Below are 24,622 nucleotides of genomic sequence, written 5' to 3' on the forward strand. Positions count from 1 at the left end.
TGTTTGTGACTTTGTTTGATTTTGGCTTTAGAAAAACATCCAGAGAAAGCAGAGGGAAAATAAACCATACGGGTCAGTTCAGAAAAGCTTAGGAATTGAAAAAAAAAAAAAAAAAAAGACAGGACCCAGCGTCCTGAACCTCATGCATGCTAAGCATGTTCCCTACCACTGAGCTACACCTCCAGGCCTGTGAATATAGTTAACATCACTGAACAGTATCCTAAAAAGTGACTAAGATGAGAAATTTTATGTGATGTGCATTTTACCACAACATTTTTAAAAGTTCAGGGGAGGTGTCCTGGGATCCACCAGCCAATATCAAGGTGGGGAATAGGGACAGGATGACTCAGGTTCTGACTGAGGGAGCTGCTATTTCTACCTAGAAAGAGGCAGAAAGCAGGAGGGAGGATGGGAGATTTTAGACTCCCAGAGACAGTGAGAAGGATGGCGGCTTCTGTCCTCATGGAGTGACAGGATTTACACTCCTCAGAAGTTGCAGAGGACCTTTAAATCCTGCAGGCTGCCTTGAGGAAAAGTCCCTCATTCATCCCACAAATATTCATTGAGGGCTTGCTCTGCACAGGACACTCTCTTGACACCCCAGTAGAATACCCATTAAGACAAAGAAAGTGGTAGACATTCAAGTATCCAAAGATAACCAGAGACCAAGAGCAGCTGAAAGGAGAGAAAACAGACCTGGCTTCCGCTGAAGGACAGTCTGCTTCACCTCCTGGCACAGATACCCCAAACCAAAAGGGGAGGTGGATTCTAATACCTGCCACATCATCTGAGGACTCAAGCCTGTGCACCCCCATCCTAGGCGGCTGTCACTCCCCCATCACCAGCAAAGCACTGCTCTTCTTACCCACAAGAATCCCCCATCCTCATCTTCCCAAACCTGTTGGAACCACACCAGACAGAGAAGACGTGGCCAGGAAGGACAGTGGGCAGTAGATATACTGTCTATAATGGAATGCACTTTCAGAGGGGTAGTCTTTAAACTGAAAGGTCCATAACAGCTGAGGAAGATATTTCTATACCATTTTTGTTGGTCAAATAAAATAAAATTAACTGAGGAAGATACTGGAAACACCTATGACAAAATGTTAATATTTTTAATATGTAAAGAGTACTTGCAATTAATCAAGAAGACAAATAGCCCAAATGGACAAATTAAAAAAATAACTCAGGGACTGAGGTTATGGCTCAACGGTAGAGTGCTCGCCTCTCATGTGTAAGGCCCTGGGTTCGATCCTCAGCACCTCATAAAAATAAATAAATGAAATAAAGTGATTTAATAAATAAATAAAAATAAAAATAACTCAGTGAGAAATAAAAACTAATAGGTAATGTTGAAATAGCATGAATACTAATTGAACCCTGGGACACTGTGAAAAGATGATTTTAAGAAAATGAACTCTCATTGAATCATGTTAAGTGACATAAGCCAGATACAGAAAGACAAGTGTTTCATTTCTTTTTCTCTCATATGTGGAAGCTAGAGGGGGAAAAAGGATGTCATTAAGGTAGAAGGAAGACCACTGGGGTAGAGGGAGGAGGGAAGTGTAAGGGGAAGTATTGGGGACTAAAACCAACCAAATTGTGTTTTCTGCATGTGTGAAAATGCCATAATGATACCCTATATTCTGTAAAATTAATATATGCCCATAAAAAGGAAAGAAAATAAGCCCCAGGCTGGGGATGTAGCTCAGTTGGTAGAGTGCTTGCCACACGTGCACAAAGCCCTGGGTTCAATCCTCAGCACCACAACAACAAAAAAAAAAAACAAAAAAAAAAAAAGGAAAGAAAGAAAATAAGCCCCCATGGAGGATGTGAAGAAAAAAAGGACCCTTATCCAATGTGGGTGGGAGTGTACATTTGTGCAAGTCTCTGCAGAATAGCTTAAAGGGTTCTCAAAAAACTGAAAGTTAAGCCAGGTGCCATAGCACACACCTGTAATCCCAGCAGCTCAGAAGGCTGAGGCAGGAGGATCTCGAGTTCAAAGCCAGCTTCAGCAAAAGCGAGGCACTAAGCAACTCAGTGAGACTCTGTCTCTAAATAAAATGCAAAATAGGGCTGGGGATGTGGCTCAGTGGTTGAGTGCCCCTGAGTTCAATCTCTGGTACCAGACCTCAACAACAACAACAAAAAAAATAGAACTATTGTATGCTCCACCTAGCTCCCTCCTGGATAAATATCCAAAGGAAATGAAGTCAGCATATAAAAGAGATACCTGCATATCCATGTTTATTGCAACAGTATTCACAGCCTAGGTACCCATCAACAGATAAGTGAATAAAGAAAATATGGTAGGTATACACATGGAATATTATTCATCTCTTAAAAAGAATGAAATCCTACCATTTGCAGGGAAATGGGAGGACATCATGTTAAGAGGAATAAGGCAGAGGCTGGGGTTGCAGTATAGTGGTAGAGGGTTTGCCTTGCACATGTGAAGCATTGGGTTGCATCCTCAGCACAAGAAAGAAAGAAAGAAAGAAAGAAAGAAAGAAAGAAAGAAAGAAAGAAAGAAAGAAAGAAAGAAAGGAAGGAAGGAAGGAAGGAAGAAAGAAAGAAAGAAAGAAATTGTGTCCATTTACAACTAAAAGAGAGAGAGAGAGAGAGAGAGAGAGAGAGAGAGAGATAAACCAGACACAGAAAGAGAAGTATTGCATGTTTTTTTTTTCCTAAATGTGAAACCAAATATAAAAAATAAAACAAAAAAATGACCTGAAACTATAGAGGAGGAACTATTAGAGACTGGGAAGGGGACCAGCAGGGGAGGGGGAGAGGGGACAGAAGGGAAGTTAGACATGATCAGTGCACAATATATGCATGTAGAAAAATGCCACAGTGAAACGCATTAAACTGGACAGTTAATATGTGTTAATAAAAAAGAAAAGAAGCCCTCATGCTTGACTGGCAGAGGGTAGAGTTAGTACAGACTTTCAAAAGAGCAATTTGGGAAATGCAGCAAAACCTCGAGCCCATCTATTACCTCGGACAGAGCATTCCATTTCTGCTGCTTTACCCAAGGAAAATAATAAATATGCAGGCAAAGATTTAGTCACCAGGACACTCCTCGCAGTAGCAGTGTAAGTTAAGAATTGGATAAAATACTTAAAATGTGATGTAACCTGAATATTCATCAATAGGGCATTGAATAACGATGTGCCCATATAATAAAACATTCTTCAGACATTTTGAAAGGTTATGTAGAAGAACTTGTACTGATATAATATTCTCTTTTTTGAGTAAAAATGCAAATATGTGAACATTTGAGGGGGGAAATTCTGGGATGGGATTGCCTCTGGAGAGGAAGGCAGGGGTCTAGGAGATAAGTGGTGGAGGGTGGGGCCGACCTCAGGAATATTATTACCTGGGTATTCCATTCAAAGTGCATTCGAGAAAGCAGGGTTTCTCCACATTGGTACTGTGAGTATTTGGGGCCAACCAACCTTTGCTGTGCATACTACAGCGACACAGCCACGTCAATATTTATAGCAGCACAATTCACAGTAGCTAAACTATGGAGCCAACCTAGATGCCCTTCAGTGGAAGAATGGATTAAAAAAAGTGTCATATATACACAATGGAATATTACTTAGCAATAAATGAGAATAAAATCATGGCATTTGCAGGTAAATGGATGGTGTTGGAGAAAACAATGCTAAGTGAAGTTAGCCAATCCCCCCAAAAAACTAATGTGGAATGTTTTCTCTAATATAAGGAGGCTGACTCATAGTGGGGTAGGGAGGGAGAGCATGGGAGGAATAGACAAATTCTAGATAGGGCAAAGGGATTGGGGGAAAGGGAGTGGGCAGGGGGTTAGCAAGGTTGGCAGAATGTGATAGACATCATTATCCAAAGTACAAGTATGAAGACACGAATTGGTGTCAACATACTTTTTTTACAATCAGAGACATGAAAATTTGTGCTATATATGTGTAATAAGAATTGTAAAGCATTCCACTGTCATTTATTTTTTTAAAGGCAATAAAAAAGAGAAAAAAAAAAAAAACCTTTGCTGTGAGTGTTGCAGAGTTGTTCTGTGCAACCTTTCAGCAGCATCCTTGGCCTCTACCCTTTAGATGTTAGTAACACCCCCACTTCTCCAGTGGCATCCACGGGAAATGTCTCCAGATGTTTCCAAATGTCACCTCTCATTGAAGAACAGAATTGCTCCCAGCTGAGAACCACCATGTAAAATTATACATTTATATTTTTTGTACTTGTTTATGTGTTAAATTTCATAACTAAAGATTTTTTAAAATTTTCTTAACAAATTTTTTAAGGAGAGAGAGAGAGAGAGAGAGAGAGAGAGAATTTTTTAATATTTATTTTTTAATTTTCAGTGGACACAACATCTTTGTATGTGGTGCTGAGGATCGAACCCGGGCCGCACGCATGCCAGGTGAGCGCGCTACCGCTTGAGCCACATCCCCAGCCCACTAAAGATTTTTTAAAAGAAAAAAATCTTGAATGAAACATGCCAAACTTTCTGCAAATTAATTCGATTGGCAGGATTTGGGGTCTATTTTAATTTTGCCTCATGTCTTTCTGGATTTTATCATTTTTTTTTTATTTGTTTTAGCAGGAAGGGGAAGGGTACTGGGGATTGAACCCAGGGGCACTCAACCACTGAGCCACATCCCCAGCCCTATTTTGCATTTTATTTATTTAGAGACAGGGTCTCACTGAGTTGCTTAGTCCCTCACTTTTGCTGAGACTGGCCTTGAACATGCAATTCTCCTGCCCCAGCCTCCTAGCCACTGGGATTATGGGCGTGCACCATTGCGCCCAGCTGGAATTTGCCATTTCTTATAGTGAATACCTATTATGTTTATTTAAAAAAAAAAACAGAAACCTATTTTCAATATATTAAGTTATGCACTTGTTTAAAAAGTCAGGTTCTGAGAGGCCAGTGCCCCAACAGCCTAACTGCCCTGACAGGTGAAGAGGAGTATTCTCTAAGGACAGAGGGTTCTATAGGAACCCGCAGGCTCCTGCTCAGGAGACAGAGTGAAGGGAAGGGTCAAAGGGAAGGAGGAAGAGAGGCTGGAAAGACAGGAGAGGCCCTGAGGGATGAGTGAGAAGGGAAATAGACAGGGACTCCTAGGCTCCTGGCCTCAAGGCAGGGGACACAGAGCAGAAATTCACCAAGTGAGGGGCACAGCAGATCTGGCTCCAAAGCACCAGGGATCTGACTCTGTCCTTGGATGCATCCCTAGCACACAGAACACTACCAAAGCATGCAGTAGGTGCTCAATAAATAATTTTTCAATGAACCAAATGTATGAGTTAGAAGGATATAAATAGTCACATTACAGAATGGAAAACGTCAAGGCAGAAGAGAGATACAGATGACCAAATGCTATAGGAAACAAAGCTGCTCACACACACAAATACCCACTGATAGTTACCCATGGCATTTTTAGTTAACTAATTAATTAATTAATACAAAAACAAAGACACGGCCAGAATTCATGAGTAGCCTCCACCCTGAGTTCCTTAGACAGGGAAGCCAAAGAGTGCTCTCAGAGTCCAGCCTCGGGCAGCTCATCGTCTATTTTGGGAGGCAGGTCCTGAAATTTCATCTGAGGCTGGAATGCCCAGGGAACAACTGCAAGCAAAGCCAGGCCAGCCCGGGCCCATACATTTCAGGCTACATGTTGGAACAAAGCACACAGGGTAGGCTGGCTTCTATGCAAGCAGGTCACTGTCCCCTCTGAGCCACAAGGGGGTTGGGCTCAGTGCTTCTAAGCTGACTGTGCATCCAAAATGCTCAGATTCATCAGAAACACCTACACCTGAGTCCCACCCAGAGTGACTTAGCTCCTAGAGAGGGGTAGGGGGCTGGCAACAAATTTTATAAACAGTACCCCATACTGTTCTGGGGTACCACACCTCACCTGAGCTCTGTGAGTTCTGGGTCTGATTCTAATGACTTCCCTCCCTAGGTATCAACTCAGCCCCAAACTCCATCATGACTACCTGTGGCGGGGGGCGTATGGGCTTCACCTGTCACATCATCTCTGATTCAAATTTTTCTCAAGGTGTGGTTCCACCATGTCCTGCACCACGTACATATCAAATGCTGATTTTTAACTCACCTTCCTGACCTGCTGCATGAGCACCTGTATGGATGGGGCCCCAGGAGCTGGTTTTTCAAACACCCTCCAGGTGATTCTCAAGCATAAACACATCTGGAGCATGGCTGGAGGCTGAGCCAGAGGAGGCACAGACACTGCTGATGGCCCACGTGTGCTCAGCACTAGGACATGCCAATGAATAAACAAGGTGGCCTGGTGTCCTAGGGAGGAGCTGAGTACTGAGCACGGGTGGCTGGGGTGAGTGTGCTAGCTGAGCTGATGAGGCGATGCTGCATCCAGAGACAAGACTAGGCAGCCAGGGCGACCCTGGAGACCTCCGTGGAGAAGGTGGTAATGCAGCTGATTATGAAAGACAGACTGAACAGTTGGAGAGGTTATGTTCTATTATATTCCAGCTTTCCTAAGGGCTTTTAAATGTAAATAATAAGGCTTTTTAAAATGCAGGGAATACAGATTTGGGGAAGACCGGAAGTTGTACCTGCTCAGGGTTCCATGGACAGGGGCAACAACCAAAGGGGGCCTCAACAGATTTGGTTACCTGCCTGACTCAAGGGCAGTACCCACTCAAGAGTTGGTAGTTCCCTGGGGCGACCACTGACATGAACAAATCATGTGACTTCCCTGGCTTTCTATTTTCTCATCTGCAGAATGGGCATGACAGTTGCCACCCCAGGACTGCTGCAGAAACAGGGAAAGAGCTATGAAAACAGATCCAGTGGGTTTTCATGCAAATGTGAATCCTAGGCTGATGTGGCCCCAGGGGCTCAGTATCCTTAGAGAATTTTTTTTGCCTCACAACTATGGGCCCACAATTTGTGTGTGTGTGTGTGTGTGTGTGTGTGTGTGTATGTGTGTGTGTGCACACATTCACACAGGAAATTGAACCTAGGGCCTTGCACATTGCCAGGTGAGTGCTCTGCCACTGAGCTGCACCCCCAGCCCTGCCCCACAATTTCTATATAGCCAAGCCTAGACAGTATTTATGGTATCAGGAGAACAAAGGACCTTGCTTTGAAGTTGCTCCAGCATAGTGAACACCCTGGTCTGTCACTGATGGATGAAAATGGCTACATTGTCTAGAATGCTTCCAATCACACTTTTCAAGAGGGAAAATGTAAAATGTCCCAAAACAAAGAATAAAAACTATACCTAGAACTCACTTTGCTAAATGGTGTCTTTCATCTATCATTATTATTTGGAGGCTACTTAGGGGTACAGAGGAGAAAACGGGTCAGAACTATGGAGCCCCCTGGGTGCTCCCACTGATTTCAACCCTCATGAAAAGCCCTGTCCTCTCTCCATTTGACTATTTTTGTGATACACATATTTTCAATTCCACAAAGCCACAAAGTATGACTCCGTGCTAAGAGGAAGCCCTCTCTCCTTATTTATCTTTCTCTGCAGAGCTGGGGTCCTGACTCACAGCTATTGTTCCTTCTCTCAAATTTGACAGATCCTTCCTCTTCCTTTTCCCCTCCTGAGACACCCTCCGGTGGGAGTATCTGCCTGAAGTGGGGGTAAAGGAGCTGGAAAGAAAGGAAGGGAGTGATTCCTTCTCTGTCCCAGAGACCCTCTCTGGTCAAAGCCTATAGGGGATTGGCTCCTTGAATCTGGGAAAACATCCTAGACACTCCTCAAAAGGCCATATCCATCCTATTCTGTTTCTCTTCCTGCTGGTTGATGGATGGCTGACTGGATATGGCCAGCATTCAATAAAGATACATGAGTAAACGAGTGAATGAATGAAATGCGTAACTTTCAAAGCACACTGTGCCCAGTTAAGTGGCTGAGTCCTGTCTTCTGCACCCATCTTCCAACTCAGACCCTTAAGAACTTCGACTTTATTCCTTCTGAGTATTGTCTTAAAAGAGTGATAACCTTTGACATTTTCTGACACTTTCGATTTTCCATAATTTCAAAATCTTGTGGCATTTACTGTGCCGTTTCATCCTAGTCAATTTCAGGCTGGGATTTCTGACCGGATGACAGAGGAACAAAGTTTGTCCTGGATTAGGGTTAGCACCTGTGCCAGGGCCCTAGACTCAGCAATGGGTTCAGGGTGTTGTGGTGCCCAAGCGTGGAAGCGGCAGCCACCGGTCTCTCACCTCGGAAAGTCAGGCTGGCGACAGGGTCGCTGCGCCCATCCTTCTTCACATTGGGTAGGTTGCTGGCCCTCACCAGCAAGCAGCACAGCATGGCTCAGCAGCCCCGGGCGCGCAGAGGCGCACGGACCGAGCGGGAGCGCGAACGCAGGATCCAGGCACCCACCAAGCAAACGATCTGCTCCCGGGGAAAACGCGCCGAAAAGGAGCTGTCGCCTTTGCTTGTCTCGGTGGAAAAGTGGCCAACCCCTGGTGAAAAGCCTCGGGAGGACACCGGACACCCGCTGGGCGGATCCTCCCCTCCGGCCCTTGCCCAGATCCGCCCTACGGGCGGTGGGCGGAGCGGGGCAGGGGTCGGACGGGCGCCTGCAGGCGCCCTGGTATCTCACCGCGAGGGTCCCCGCCCACGTCGGGAATTGGAGCGCAGCTGGCTGGAGGCGCACAGCTCGGCCACAGAGCGCTATTCGGCGCAGCAGCACGGTTCGGGCCAGCCCTCCAGCGCCCGGGGTTCCACCCACCCAGACCTCGAGGGCCGCTGGGCCGCTTGGAGAGTGGGTGGGAACCTGGACTGAGTGCGGGCGGGAGGGTGCGGAATCGCAGCCGGGAAGCGAGTGAGTCCAAGGGAACAGCAAGTTGGAGCGAGCGCTGAAGGAGGCGTCTGCGCAGTGGCGAGCACCGGCCGCCCCGGAGCGCGTAGCCTGGAGCCTCGGCCAGGGCACAGCTTGCAGCTCCCACCTGCCTCATTCCCCGCGCTCGCCCGCGGACCCTCTCCCCTCCAGCGGGCTGCCCCGTGACTGTTCTGATGGCTGGAAACCCGCGCTGGAAGAAGACCCCGAAGCTCCAGCCCCTGTGAACATGCCTCGGAGTTTTCTCCGTGACAATCTAGAGTCGCTGGTCTCCCGAGACGGAGGTCAGTGTTCACTTCGCAGTGCGATTGCTGGAGTCCAGGACTCCATCTCCAGTTCCCCACTGTTGGGTGCAGAGCAGGCTGAACTGTGTTGTCTGCAGGGCAGGCTGAACAGATGTTGGCTGCAAGATAGCCCACACACTCAAACCCCCCTCTATCTGGTCCTTTATCACCTGTTTGTGTCAAGTCCCGCTCAAGGCTGAGCACTCAGACCCCCTTGGGCCAACAAGGCAGCTTGCAGACCCAGAGGCCCCATTAGATTTGGGCTATAAAAACTCCCTCCTGCCAGGCCCCTCTCTCTCTTGCTCTTTCTCTCTTGCTCTCTCTCTTGCTCTCTTTATCTTTCTTGCGCGCGCTCTCTGTCTCTCTCTTGCTCTTGCTCTCTCCCTGTTCATCTCTTCTCTTCTCTCTCTCTCTCTCTCTCTCTTTCCTTCCTTCTTTTCTCTTTGTTGCACTGCTGCAATAAAGATCTTTTGGTCACTCCGAGTGTTGTGGTCACTTTCCTTTCACCCACCCCCAACAATCTATGCCTCTACCCCACCGGAGGGAAAGTTGCTTATGATGTGAGTCCTGAGGGGTGACCCTCCTTAGCACACTTTCACCTGATGTCTTGTTCCTTTCCAGCTTATAAACTTCTTGACCACAGGGCCCCAGCTTCTCACCTCTGTATATCCCAACACTTCAGCACCTACGCAGGTCAGGGCAGTCTGTTTTCTCCCACTTCCCAAGTACTCACCTCCTTACTCAACCTAAATTTGGTGACTAGTTACTAGCATCATTGGGCTGAGCAAAATCGCAATTCCCTCCCCTCCCCGCTTATTTTGAGGGATACAGCATTTTCACAGGGCCGAGCTATAAACCCCGTGGAATCCAACCCTGCCTTCTCCACATCCGCACCCTAACAGCTAAATGTGTTGGAGAATAATGAGGCAGACTTGAGTGGTGTCACTTGATAGTCATGATCCCAAACTCAAGTAGACTCATGTTGCTGCAGGCATTCACACTCCATTTCCCTAAGTCCATCAGCCTCCCTCTCTCATAGACAGCTGTTTTACAGCAATTTTTTCTCTCCCCAAACCTACAACAACCAATCATACATCCTCACCTTCAGTTTGCTTATTTACTCAACAGAGAATGTCCTCAGGCTCCCAAGTTTCTTCTGACCCGCATCAGCATCTATCTCCAAATCCTTCAGTTTCTCTTAAGTTTTTTGTTGTTGTTGTTTGTTTTTTTTTGTTTGTTTGTTTTTTTGTACTGGGGATTCAATCCAGGGGCCTTAACTATTGAGCCAAATCCCAAGACCTTTTTTTTTTTTTTTTTTTTTTTTTTGTAGTTGTAGATAGACAGCATACCTTTATTTTATTATTTTTATGTGGTACTGAGGATCAAACCCAGTGCCTCCTGTGTACGAGGCAGGAACTCTGCCACTGAGCTAAAGCCCCAGCCCCCCAGACCTTTTTTTTTTTATGTTTTATTTTTATAGAGGATCTTGGCATGTTTCTTAGGGTCTTGATAAGTTATTGAGGCTGGCTTTGAACTCGAGATTCTCTCGACTCAGCCTCCTGAGGCCCTGGGGTTAAGGGCCTCAGCCACTGCTCCCAGCTCTCTTACATTCTCATAAATGAACTTAAGACCAATGAGGACCAATAGAGCTCATCCCCACTCACTCTCAGTGACAAGGCTCTGGCAATCCTACCCACCCCCTAAATACCAAGTTTTCTCTCTCTACTGGATCATTCCATCAACAGACGTTATAATAAAACACCCTGTTGACCTCACGACTCCTTCAGCTACCACTCATTTCCCTCTCTCTCTCTCTCTCTCTCTCTCTCTCTCTGTGTGTGTGTGTGTGTGTGTGTGTGTGTGTGTGTTGAACTCAGGGCCTCAAGCACACTGAGCTACATCCTCCTCTACCACTTAGCTACACCCCCAGCCACATTCCCTGCCCCCGCCCCCCCTCTCTCTCAAATCCTTTATCACTTTGTTTATCTTTTTAGTGGTACTGGGCTCTAACCCAGAGCCTTATTCATTCCAGGCATGTGTTCTGCCACTGAAATGTAACCCCAGCCCATTTTTATCACTTTATTCTTCTTTCATCATACCAGTCACCTCCTGAAGGTGTGGGAAATCACAGTGCTTTGGTATTCACAGAGGGGCGAATGCAAAGGCATATCAAGCAATTTTTATTTCTGGTGGGCCTTTCTTCAAGACAACTTCATGACCTTCCCCATGGCAAAGTCTTTCACTGTGATCCCCAAACAGAATCTTCTTCTGATCCAGTATAGATTCCACATGCTTCTGCTTGCTTCAGATTCACATTCCTGAATTCCATACTTTCTTTCCAAGGGATGACATAACATGTTGGGATAATCTCTTGCTTTGATGAAAACCATAACAAATGGATTTCATCATACCTTGCTGAGAATCAGGACTCTCATTGTTTGAATCCCAAGTCACAGAACAACTGGAAATGCAGCCTTCCTCTAATCTGCCATCTTGAATCTCTCCCCACATTGTTCTCTTTTTGCAACATCCTTTGGAAGATATCCACACTTTGTCTCCATCTTTCTCTTTTAATCTCTCTAGAAAGAACCACCTAGCCACCAAAACTACAAATTATATTAACTTTACTACTGCAAAATATGTCCAAAGGGGAGTGGACGGAAGAAAGGAAAAGAAAAAAACATTTAAAAGAAAGAATAAAGCCGTACTTGTTAGCACGCACCCAGCGACTCAGGAGGCTGAGGCAGGAGGATTGCGCGTTCCAGGCCAGCCTCAGTAGTCTTGTGAGAATCTGAGAATAAAAACTAAAAAGGGCTGGGGTGTAGTTCAGTGGTAAAGCACCCCTGAGTTCAAACCCCAGTACCAGAAAGGAAAAAAAAAAGTAAAAATTCTATGTCCAAATCCTACCATCTACATTCTTCATTGTGACTACCCTGGTTGAAGCCAGTGTCTGAGTCATAGCAGTAGATTCCCTATCTTTCCTGCTCCTGCCCTAGGTCCCCACCACAGGCTTTTCTTTATCCAGTCAGCGCCACCTGGTGTCACTCCTTCACTCAAAGACATTCAATGGCTCCCTCAGAATAAAACTCAGACCTGATGACCTTCAAACCCCCGCCTGACTTCACTGGCCTTTAGTCTTGCCTTCTTCAAGCAATTTAGCCTTCTAGCTACTCCTCAGGGACAGGAGAGCACCCCTCAGGATCTCTGCCAGCTGTTCTTCTGACTGTGATGCTCATCCCATCCCTTCCTCAGGTAGTCACTGTCAGGAAACCTTCTGTGGCCACTCAATCTGAGACTACAACCCTCTCCTTTCCTCTCCCTTTCATAATTTTTAAACACCAGTCACTAGGTATGTATATATCTTATTTCTTTTCCATCTTTCCTATTAGAATATTTCTTCAAAGAAGTCAGAGAATGCTGGACGCAGTGGCGCACACCTGTAATCCCAGCCAGTGGCTCGGGGGACAGACAGGAGGATCACAAGTTCAAAGCCAACCTCAGCAAAATTGAGGCACTAAGTAACTCAGTGAGACCCTGTCTCTAAATAAAATGCAAAATAGGGCTGGGGATGTGGCTCAGTGGTCGAGTGCCCTGGAGTTCAATCCCCAGTATGCCCCCCAAAAAAGAGAGATTTTCATCTGTTTTGTTCAAGGCTGCCTCCTCAGCACTGGAACCAGCACAAAGTGGGTTCTCCATAAATATTTCCAAATGGTTGACTGAGAGAATAAGTGAATCCCACACCTATCATCACTCACTCTTGCTGGAATAGTACTGAGCCAGGCCAATATATCCCTGCCCTCAGGATGCTCACCATCAGGGGATAGAGACAACAGATAGCAACAACCAGATCTAAAGGCACAGTGGGAAGTACTTTCAAGAAGCAAGAAGCCCAAAGGAGCCAGCAACTCGCCATGGGATGAAGGATGGTGATGGAGGGACTATCTAGAGCTGCCCCCTCTCCAGAATCTTCCCTAGTTGCTTGGACCCTACGCTCCTCCTCCTGACTCTACCCCTCTCACTCACCCTCAAGATGTAGTGAACACTTGGTTCCTTCCCAACATCCAGCCCCTTCCTCTCTCCTAGCAGAACCTGGCTGTGCATATGCCCATTTCCAGCTCCAGGGTGGATCTTGCCCTATCTGAGTCCATCTCCTGACAATGGCTATTGGTTAAACAGTGGACATGCACCTGATTTTTGTTCCCCTGAAAGGAGAAGCTTCTATGCTATGAATGGAGAAGCCCAACTCCCTCTCCTGCCTCATGAGAATAACGAAGCACGTAGATCCACTTGCCAACCTGCCTCTGGGATGTAGCAGGGACCAAAGACCAGAGAGAAAAGTGGAGTCTGCTTAGGTCCAGGGAGATGCTGTGGATCATCTATACCCAAAGCTCATCTGTCTCTGGTGAGTCAATTAGGTGCATTGATCAAAAGACAATTTATCATTCAAGTCTATTTGAGTCAAGAATTTCAGTCATGCGCAAACCCAAGTCATTCTTCCTGATTCCCATGACTTTGGTACCACTTGAGTGCCCACAGCCTTCAGATGCCCCCATCAGGTCTACCACTCTCCTTTTCTGCCCAGGTTACTGCAGGTGACCCCTAACTGGCCACAGTCACTCTGGCAATACACACACACACACACACACACACACACATTTTAGTCAGTTAATCGTAAAACAAATAGGATCAGATCACTGCCTTACCTAAAATTCCTCAAAGCCCTCCTAGGCTCTTGGAATATCCCAGATTCCTTTCCTCTGCCCAGACGGTAAGGCCATTCAGCCCCTGACCCTGAACGCTAGCTCCAGGGAATTCTCAGTTTCTAAGACATGCCCAGCTCCCTTCTACCTCTAAGGTGGGCTGTCCCCTCTGTTTGTAGCTGCCTGTGCTCCTCTCTCTTCAGGGCCACCCCCATCCATCCCTTGGGCCTCAGTTCAAATATTGCTTCCCTAGAGAAGCAGTCCCTGGCCTCCTGATATAGGCTGGGTCCTCTGGCAAATAACTACCTGCTAGTGCTTTTCCTTCTTAGCACCATCACAATTGTACAGAGTGCCTACTTGTGTAATTGTTGAATGTCTAGCTAGACCGTGGAGTGGTGAATGAGGGCAGAGATGGAGGCTTGATGGCCCAGGTATCCCTGTTGTGTAGGTCAAGGCTGTCCTGGAGTGGATGTGATGGACATTGCATGGGGCTCTGGGAATGGTTCCACTCCATGATCTGGCTAAGCCAGTGGTTCTCAGAGAATAATACCACCCTCTAGAGGAAATTTTAGATATTGTGAAATTTTCTTTTTTAATTATCACATTGATTCCCCCTCTCCCCATCCTACCCCATCCACATCTACACCCCAGGCCCCTCACGCAGAACATTGGCAGGGGATATATCTAATATTTCCAAAGGAATATTCCAAGGGATTTGAACAAACTCTTGGCTTATGTCCAAGGAACGGGGGCTCCACACACTTCTGCAAATCAGAAAAGTGGCACCTAGGGACCTGAGCCCTGGGTATTTCCAAAGGCCTCTTTCCCATCCCAATCTCCAACTTCTCAGTTTGGCCCTTCCTATTCACTGCTCAGGAATTCTCCCTAAACAGAGAGTTTTCCCCTTGCAGGCTTCAAACTGGGGCCTACGAACTTAATGGGGCTTCTTGCCAAGGGACTTGTATCAGTAATGAAGCTGTAACAGTGTGTTTGAGTTCTCAACTTGCCCCTTGATATCTGTCCTCCTCTTCTTCCATAGACATTTTCCAGAGTGTTTTACTTGGTATAGGGCCACTCAAATAGAAAAACTAATTTCCCAACTTCTTCCAGCTAGATTGGACCATGAGATTGAATGATGACCAACAGGATATGAGCAGGAGGGACGTGAATATAACTGCCTTACAAAGCAAGGACATGTCTCCCCAACTGTAGAGAGCCATTTTGCTGTGCTGCCTTGTGTGGGCGTGAGCCTAATTCTTGGGCTGAGACCCAGTTCTTTGTTTTCAGCCACTCCCTAGAATACAATGTATCAATTGTCCAGCTCCTGGAACAAACTGTTTTCAAGAAGTGCTTGTTGCTTTGCACAAGCTGGAGCTGGGTGTCTCTTGCATTATGTGCAAGTGCTGGGTCTATCATTCTATTGGCTGCTGCTGTGTTGCTATGCACTCTTTGTCCAATGGTGTACGAGCAGGGCTGCAGCTGAAGTATATAAGGGGTGGTTTTCTCGGGCTCGGGGCCTTTTTTCTCTCATCTATACCTCATGGAAGCTTCCAATAAAGTGTGTTAAAGAAGAATCCTGCTGTTGTCGTCTTTCCTGCCGGCGGGTAGACGCGACAAGTGGTGCCGAGACCCAGGAGAATCAGAACTTTCAGTCGACAGGAGTGGTGCACCGATCGTCCGTGAGTGGACCCCTCGTCCCGGAGTGGACCCCTCGTCCCGGAGTGGACCCCTCGTCCCGGAGTGGACCCCTCGTCCCTGAGTGGACCCCTCGTCCCGGAGTGGACCCCTCGTCCCGTGAGTGGACCCCTCGTCCCGGAGTGGACCCCTCGTCCCGTGAGTGGACCCCTCGTCCCGTGAGTGGACCCCTCGTCCCTGAGTGGACCCCTCGTCCCGTGAGTGGACCCCTCGTCCCGTGAGTGGACCCCTCGTCCCTGAGTGGACCCCTCGTCCCGTGAGTGGACCCCTCGTCCCTGAGTGGACCCCTCGTCCGTGAGCGGACCCCTCGTCCCCGAGAGCGGGACCCCGTAGGCCTCATATTTTATTGCAGCTGCAATGTGTGCTTTCACTTTTGTTTTCTGTGTTCTTTTTGTCGTCTGTGTCTTTTGTTTTCTGTGTTTTTCTTGTTGTTGTGTCAGGGGTGCCGCACCTTCAAGTCCGCTTTTCTCGGCCCTAGATGGTCTGTTACGCTCCAAGGGCCTGAAAGTGAAGCATAGCACTTTACAGAGATTGGTGCAATGTGTTGCTTCGGTATGGTTCTCTGCTTGTGGTTTCTCTGTCGCCTTAAGGCCCGCAATGCTCATGATAAGGCTATGCTCACACAAGCTCTTGCAGCTTTAGAAAATGGCAACTCACCTCAAGTTTGGCTTGCGCAAATTAAACAGTGAATCTTTGACATGGTCGTTGCACCCCAAGTTTACGGACATTGCACTGGGAACGACATGTCTCTTCTTGCTATTCTCTTAGTGTTGGAAAGCCCTTGCACTCTGCCGGCTTTACTGCCATTGCACGCAGATGGGTTTCCACACTAGTGCTTTTCTATCGCTTTAGGACCCGTGCCTTTCTTTTAGGGTGTTGCCAACTTGTTTGTCGTTGTATTTTTATAGCCACAGTTCAGCCTCAGAGACCTAATAATGACTGGCTGAGTAGATACCATTAAACGCCTTGGCAACAACGAGCTGATCTTGTAGTACCCAGAGACGGGCAACTTTCACGCTTGCACTGCAACCTAAGACAGGGGAATGGGGCCTCCCCAAGGACGGGTAAGCAATGTAAGGGCAGTGAACGACCTAAGACAGGGGCTACTTGATTCCCTTTGACGTGCAACAAACAAAAGGAAAACACTGCTGGCAGTGGATTCCCCCCGGCCCCCAGGGCTTGGATCCAGCCCTGAAGTTTATGCACGTCAAGGAGGCCAGCTCACAAGGCCTTGTAAGATCTGTGGTGTCTGTTTTCATATTCAGCCAATACCGGTCATGCGGGAACGTCCTGACCTGCTTGGGTCTGATAAGGTTCCTGGTTGAAGGCTTAGTATGAGTAATGGCAATTCACCTCTACTCTTGCCTGTATTGTTTTTAGAAAACAAAAGGGGGGAACTGTAGAGAGCCATTTTGCTGTGCTGCCTTGTGTGGGCGTGAGCCTAATTCTTGGGCTGAGACCCAGTTCTTTGTTTTCAGCCACTCCCTAGAATACAATGTATCAATTGTCCAGCTCCTGGAACAAACTGTTTTCAAGAAGTGCTTGTTGCTTTGCACAAGCTGGAGCTGGGTGTCTCTTGCATTATGTGCAAGTGCTGGGTCTATCATTCTATTGGCTGCTGCTGTGTTGCTATGCACTCTTTGTCCAATGGTGTACGAGCAGGGCTGCAGCTGAAGTATATAAGGGGTGGTTTTCTCGGGCTCGGGGCCTTTTTTCTCTCATCTATACCTCATGGAAGCTTCCAATAAAGTGTGTTAAAGAAGAATCCTGCTGTTGTCGTCTTTCCTGCCGGCGGGTAGACGCGACACCCAACCCCTTTTCCCTCTGGATGGAAGGTGAACCATGGTGGTGAGCCATCCGGGACCAAGTTGTCGGAGGGACCCCTGGGGATTGTAGAGCAACAAGGCAGGAGGATCTGGGTTCCCGGACAGCCGGATGGACCAGAATCTTACCAGCCAGGATGACGTGCATCTCAGTTACTACAGGAGTGAGGGGACTACCCTGTTTATCCCACCATTACTTAGGATTCCATTCCCAACAGCCAGGTCTGCATCCCACTTAAGACTGGGCGAGAGCAGCTCCTCAGATCCCAGGCTACTCCAGCCCTGCTAGGAAAGTGACAGGCCAGTTTAGGAGCCATAATCTGGCAGGAACAGGACCTGTTTACTTTGATTCCCAGGGCTGTCAGAGATAAGGAGGGATCAGATTACAGTGCATCAGATTAAAGTCATCCTGGACCTAAACAATGTTTTATAACAAACTCCTGCCTTAATTAAGCTTTAGAGGATTTTCCATATAAATTTCAATTTACAGCTTGTCTTGAGAAATCAGAGAAGCTGACAGGTGGGCCCCCAAATTTCTGCCTAACACTGATAATCTGGCACCTGTGAACAGGGGCTTGGGGAGGGGTGGGGTGCACACTTGCCCCCACTTACTCAATAGGCACATTTAGTTTTCCCTCTGGCCTCATCATCTCCGTTGCACCACCTGCCAAGACCCCAGAGACACCTGAGTTTGTGAGCCCTGTCCTCTCTGTCATCTATTAGTGGCTTTATCTCCCTGATCATGGAAGAAGGTTGGAAGAAGAAGCAGCTCGCTGTCTCTGATCACTTTCTTCTAATATTGTGGGGGGCTTTATTTCATCCCAAGGCCAAGGTGTGTACAGGATTCCTTTAGGGCACATTTGCAATATCAAAATCTTCCAGAAATATGGATTTCCCACTGCTTCCTTCCCTCTCCCCTCCCTTTCATTTAAGGATGTGTCACACGGATATCACGATGCAACCAGTGGAGATTGACAGGCACCTGTGTGTCTACTGAGAGCGTAAAATGCACACACCGTCCTGATTTCAGCTACAGCCACGATTGTGCGACTGCCAGGAAAGAGCCTGCCCAGAAGGGAAATGATCCTGGGCCTCCAGCCCAGTTCACCTTGCCCTTGCAGTGTGACCTGAGGCATATGATTCACCTTTCAGAGTCTGTTTAGGCTTCTGTGAAAGCAAGAAGATAACACTTCACATAGGTGTTGGGAGGACTGAGCAAAACACCAGTGCCTTTTGCAGAGTGCCCAAGCAGCATATATGTGACAGGTATCAGTGCCCTCCCTGCTAGCATGCCCTGCCAATGAATAAATGTGGAAAGAGGAACATGCAGGGAGCAAGAAAGACAGGAGAGAGGACCCTGGAGCCAGACTGTTTGGGCTTGAATCCGAACTCCACGACTTAGCAGCATATAACCTCAAGCAAGTTACTTAGCCTCTTCGTGCCTCTGTTTTCCTATCTGTAAAATGGGGGTGATGACAGTTGCCACCATATATGCTTGCTAGGGGGGTGAAATGAGGTTGATGTAAATGTATCTAAGTGCCTGTTACCAATTTGAAGTGGACCAGGATGTAACTCATGTTAAATGTTCTATTTAGAAGAGTGTCTGGCACTTCATAAGCACAGGATCAGTTCAACAGGTCTCTTTCATAGGATTGTGATGAGCTTTCAAAAACCAGCCTCGGAACATGGCATCTTGTTCATAATGAATGTCCATTCCCTCTCCTTGTGAGGAAGACTTATTTTAAAAATCAGGATCCTTCACCTTTTGTCTCCCAGTACCGCCCCCCCCTCATAGCCCTGCATCCCCCCTGCTTCAACTCTGTCCCATGCTGGGGACCCAGAGCACTGCCCTCCCTGGCTGACTCAGTCGGGGCACTCCGGGTGTAGGCAGCGCCTGGTATGCATTCCAAAGCACTTTCTAATCTATGAGCCATGGATGTTGAGAACAACAAAGGGCACTGCCAGGCCGGGGGTACTCTAGTCACTGTGTGACCTAGGCTAGGCCCCTGTACTTCTCTGGGCCATTGATTCTTACCTTTAAAGGGGGATTCTATCCTTGCCCTTCAGCCTCACAGAGCTGCTATAAGCAAGAAGTAAAATTATGCTTATACAGAGGAGCTATGACGTGTCATTATGGGATGTTAAAAATCATGTAGCCGGAGGAGGGGCTTTATAGGACAAAAACATAGTGTGGGAAGCTAGATCCCCAACAGCTGGTGAGGGTTACTTCTCAGAAGGGAGTTTTGCTTTCATCTTGTGTCCCAGACCAAAGCCTCAGTACAATCATTCACTAACCTGGCCCTGGCCTGGAGAAGGAGGGAGAGCAGGCCTGCATGCGCAAGGAGGCCAAATTTGGACTTGGGTTTGGAGCTTGGCTAATGCAGGAGGTGGAATGTGGCCAGGGATGGGGGAGGGGAAGGACTGCATTCCCCACAGCCCGGTGTTGACACTGGTCACTGCAAATCAGGGTTCATTCAGGCCCAGGGGATCATCATGGACAATATACCTGCTTTTCCTCCAGCTACCTCTGGGCTCTAGGGAGGAGAAGCCCACTCAGAGGAGCCAGACAGGGCAAAGGGCAGCCTTCAGAGGTGGGGCAGGAGAGGGATGTGTAAATATGGGGATGGAGGAAGGGGAGACTGCTCCTCAGACAGGCCCTGGGGGCTGAAATAATGACCAGAGAGAAGCCACACCAGCAATACTTCCTGTGGGTAAAGCACTTCTGGGGTTAGGAAATGCTTCCCTCATTATTTCTCTTTTCCTCTCTCATACTAGAGTTCGATCTAGGGTGAAAGACACAGGGAGAGATAGGAGGCTGGTGTATTGAATGGGAGGATGTGGCTCAGGCCAAGTGGACACTAGAGACAAAGCCCCTGAGACTGAGACGGCTGTGGACGAGAGTGTATGTTGGGCACTGCACAGCTGTGGAGAGGCCCTTCCCATTCAGCCTTGCACTTGGACTACTGAATGGGGCAGGGGTGCTGCAAGAGAGGGCAGCTGCTTAATGCACAGCGGTCTTTCCCCCCTGCAAGAGGATTTTCCCTCTCCTCAGCCAGGAGTTTACAGTGTGAATAGTGTCCCCTGAAGTTGTGCAACATGGAGCCTGGAGCCATCAGCCAGGTAGTTGAACTGGGCCACTGGCCTGCCCGGAACTGAGGATGCAGAGAGGAAGTACCAGCCCCCCCTCCCCCACACACACATACTGACACCACTGTCCTCCTGACTGGAAACACCTTGCTAAAGCTAGTTTCCGGAGGCTGCTGTGGAAAACTGTTTGAGAGCAGGTCAAAGAGCATGTTAGGAAAAAATACAGCTGGACAGCCCCCGCCCCAGGATTCTCTGGTACATGCTGCTTTCCAGGCCACAGAACCCTTCAGCAATTCCCAGCTCTACCCTGGTCCAACAAGGTCAGAAGACCTGAATCGCATAGCCAGCAGTGGAGTGCCTGAGACAGCACATCTGTGTGTGCTGGGGTGGACAAGTCTGCATTCTTGGGGCCTCTACTCCTTGGAGTATGTGGGATGTCCCATGAGCTCCAAGCTGTGCACCAAATATGTGTACACTGACATTTAGGAACAGGTGTACCTCTGAGTGGGTGAAATGGAAAGGGAATGTCTGTGCTGAAGGCCCAGGGATCAGCTGATGCTATAACATTATTATTATTATTATTATTATTATTATTATTATTATTATTATTATTATTATTTTAGTTGTAGATGGACATATACCTTTGTTCTATTTATTTTTACTTATATGTGGTGCTAAGGATGGAGCCCAGTGCCTCACACATGCTAGGCAGGCACTCTACCACAGAGCCACGCCCCCAGCCCCTGGTGCTATTTCTAGGGCCTGGGATGCAGGTAGATTGCAAGTCAGACCTCTGGGGAGAAGGGGGCGTGGCAGGTGATGGAGGCTGAGAAGGGAACCCACAGAGTGGGTCAGGAGACAGGCTTAAACTCTAGCCCCCCTGGTCCTTCACTATGACACCAATCCCAAAGACCCAGCTGTGTAGATTCCAGCCCTGGCTTGTCCCTGAGGAGGTCCTGGGGAAGCAGACAAGACGGAGCCCTCATTTACTGGAGGAAAAAACTCCAGATACAACCCTATGAAGACCTTCTTATGGGAGGTCCCAATCTTGTAGAGGAGCAGGCTGCATTGCTCAAGGTGGCCCCAATCTGATAATGGACACCAGATAACACCCAGACAATGTACCTGTCTGCTGGGGAGGGTTGGGGATAGACAGAAAGTCCCTAAAGGTTGGTGCTGGCGACAGCTGTACCCAGTTGCTATATTTCTTCCATCCTGTGCCCAAAGCAAGAATAGGATTCCTGGAGAGGTGGGCGTGCCTCTGCCCCCAGCGGCCACAAATCAGCTCAGCTCAGACTCTGGTAGTGAGCATGGGGTGAGGAGAGAAGCCAGGCCTGGGGCTGGAAGAGCTGGGTTATAAATAGGTCTGAGAGCAGGCCTTCCGGGGGAGGATCCCAGGGGAGCCGGGCGACACCGCGCTTTGCTACCCACAGTGCGGAAAGACACATTTCAAGAGTCCAGAAGAGGTGAAAGGAGAGATGCTGTCTCAGGGCCAGGCCCCAGAAAGCGCTGCTCAGCTCGCGCTCTCTCTCTCTCTCTCTCTCTCTCTCTCTCTCTCTCTCTCTCTCTCTCTCCTTCTCTCTTCCTCCTCCTCCTCCTCTTCTTCTTCTTTTCTTTTTTCTCTCTCTCTCTCCTCTTTCTGCCCTTCTCTCTCTCTCTCTCTCTCTCTCTCTCTCTCTCTCTCTCTCTCTCTCTCTCTCTCTCCCTCCCTCCCCATCTCTCAGCCTCAGTTTCCCTCTGAGTCGCCCCTCCTCGAGGATGTCATGCTTTTGCCACACTCCACCGCACTCTGGCGGCTGGGACCGGGTCCCCCACCTCCAGGCGCTCTCCAGGGTACAGAGCGTCTCCTCCCCCGACCCCACCCTAAGCCCTGGCGGGAGCTCGGCCCCTCCTACCTGCAAACACTGCGGAGCAGTAGGCATCGCTGATGTCGGTGTCCGGGGTGTGGACGTTCTCGGCGTAGAGGATGAAGACCCTCAGCATGCCTGGCGCGCCTAATGTCCCGTGCGCCCCGGGAGCGAAGAGGACTGGGAAGGACCGGTCGGGCCGGACCGAGACGCTGCTCGCGGGTGCCCTCCCTGGAGAGGGCCGTTGGAGCGAGGCTGCCTCCGGATCTCTGGCTCCTGGATCAGAGCAGCTGCTCTTAAAGGGGAACAGGCCAACCCAAGCCTCTCCAGTGGGCTAGGCTCGTCCCCGCCCACGGCTGCGCTCAACGCCAGTCTGCGGGCGTTGCGAGAGCAGGGGCTTCTATTCATTGTCCACCCCGGCAGCCCTACGTCGGCTCCACGGAGCTGTAATTCAATGCTCCGGCCACCAGCATCCCCAATGACACGGCACTTTACACCTGACTGGTGAACCGCCAACAGGGCGGTGGCCGCGATGGCCTGGGACAGGACCAGGACTCAGCGCCCGGCGTAGCCTAGATCCCTCTCACTTATGCTCGGCCCTTCTCCTGACTTTAAGCCCCCAGCGGAGCGCTGCTCCAAGTCTGTCTCCATAACTCTCCAGAAGCCACACGACCTCTCTGAGTAGGACCCACAGGGGATCCCTAGGTAGGGCTGGGGAGCAGGCGCAGGGCCGGCACTTTTCCCTTAGCTTAGAATTTCATTGGCAGACAGAACGGCTGCCTTAAAATTTTGCTTAATGCTGAGACTGCAGTCACATCCCGACCCAGAACTTGTCCTGGTGTGCTATATAGTTCTCGGAGAGAATTTGCTGGTTTTGATTCACTGGAGGGGACAGTTAATGTCCACATTAGTGCCCAGATCAGAAACGTAGTCTACCTGGGACCTTAAAAGTTAATGTTGGCTTCTTTCCTTGTACCCCAAGAAATTGGTACATGGCGTGATGTGTTATAAATCTTTTTCTCTTCTAAATTTTTTTTCTTCATTCTGCGCGATGGAACAGACCTGTGATCCCACCGACTCTGGAGACTGAAGCAGGAGGATGGCAAGTTCGCGGCCAGCCTAAGCAATTTAGTTAGACTGCCTCAAAATAACAAAGATGAAAAAGGGTTGGGGATGTAGCTCAAAAAGCAAACAAAAAACGTGGCTTTCATTCTTAGTTGTAAAAGTAACACAAAAAATCTCTGGTTCTAAAATGTATGTGTTAATATATTAATATTTGAATACTAACCAGTCCAGGTTTTCCCCTCTGAATGGATACATGCATATAAATTACTTATTAAATATATGGGTTCAGAACACATATGCAATCTGTGTTTTACTTTTTTTTTTTTTATTAATGTGGTGCAGGGGATCAAACATGGTCTTTTGCGTGCTAGCAAACACACATTTCCGGGCTGGGGATGTGGCTCAAGCGGTAGCGCGCTCGCCTGGGATGCGTGCGGCCTGGGTTCGATCCTCAGCACCACATACCAACAAAGATGTTGTGTCTGCCGAGAACTAAAAGAACAAATATTAAAAAATTCTCTCTCTCTCTCTCCTCTCACTCTTTCTTAAAAAAAAAAAAAAAACACATTTCCATCCCTGCCTTCCACTTTTGTGTGTAACATTTTTCTTGTATCATTAAATATTCTTCTTAAACAATCTTTTCAATTGCTGTCACATAATATGCTAGATTCATAAAGCTTTCCCATTTATACTCATTAAGCTCTTCCAAGATCCTCACTATTATAACAGTGAGAAATATTTTCTTAAAGTAATTAAAACTAGGCTAGAAACCCTTCTTGTGCCATCCTTTGTTAGATCCTCAGATTGGATTCCTAGTCTCAGAATTATAAAGTTACAAGACATGACTTTTTTTAGGTGCTAGTACTTGTTGCTAAACTGCTTTCCGGGAGCTATGCAGAGCCACTCTCCCAGCAGCCTGACTCACCTTCTAAAGAGGGCCTGTTGGATGGGTGTGCAGCTGCCAACTAAACTTCCTCAAGTAGCTCATGGGGGCAGCAGACACACCCAAGGCAGAAAAAAGTCAGCTACTGACTGGTTGAGACCCATTTGGAAGTACCAGGGGAAGCGACACTCCCCTAAAGGCCCATACATTCAAGATTAGGACAGCACACATTTCCTGTGGTCACTTAGATCCTCCTGCAGCAATCTGTCTGTGCTTTGTCTCTAGCATAATACATAATAGTTGTGGCAAGCAAAGAGCAGTGTGCTGAAATTCAATCATTCATTTAACAAGTATGTAGAAAGGACAAGCCAGGCACCATTCTGAGTGATGTGGAAAC

General features: G+C 48.0%; 1 protein-coding gene and 1 long non-coding RNA gene across 26 annotated transcripts in view; one reads left to right on the forward strand and one right to left on the reverse strand.

Annotated features, from left to right (window-relative positions):
• Window positions 1-22,915, reverse strand: part of DYSF (dysferlin) — a 210,604-nt gene extending 187,689 nt beyond the window's left edge. For 15 of the 23 annotated variants that reach the window (XR_014018501.1, XM_081264283.1, XM_081264295.1 and 12 more), the window contains exon 1: window positions 8,219-8,445. Coding sequence is in view for 22 of the 23 variants with exons in the window: in XM_081264283.1 (XP_081120409.1) it covers window positions 8,219-8,309 (91 nt within the window). In the remaining variant the exon portion in view is untranslated. Of the gene's footprint in view, window positions 1-8,218; window positions 8,446-22,325 lie in introns of those variants that run through there. The other 8 variants (XM_081264291.1, XM_081264289.1, XM_081264287.1 and 5 more) reach the window with 6 other exon arrangements.
• Window positions 8,994-23,722, forward strand: LOC308632307. Of its 3 annotated transcripts, none has more exons than XR_014018502.1 (3): window positions 8,994-9,125; window positions 12,515-13,527; window positions 23,338-23,722. It is a non-coding gene; the product is annotated as an uncharacterized lncRNA (long non-coding RNA). The 3 variants fall into 3 exon arrangements; XR_014018503.1 differs by lacking the exon at window positions 23,338-23,722 and adding an exon at window positions 18,277-22,315; XR_014018504.1 differs by lacking the exon at window positions 23,338-23,722 and adding an exon at window positions 22,155-22,315.
• Window positions 23,723-24,622: the final 900 nt, after the last annotated feature.

The sequence above is a fragment of the Spermophilus citellus genome (genome assembly GCF_964194105.1).
Source record: "Spermophilus citellus genome assembly, chromosome: 13".
NCBI classification, from domain to species: Eukaryota; Metazoa; Chordata; class Mammalia; order Rodentia; family Sciuridae; genus Spermophilus; species Spermophilus citellus.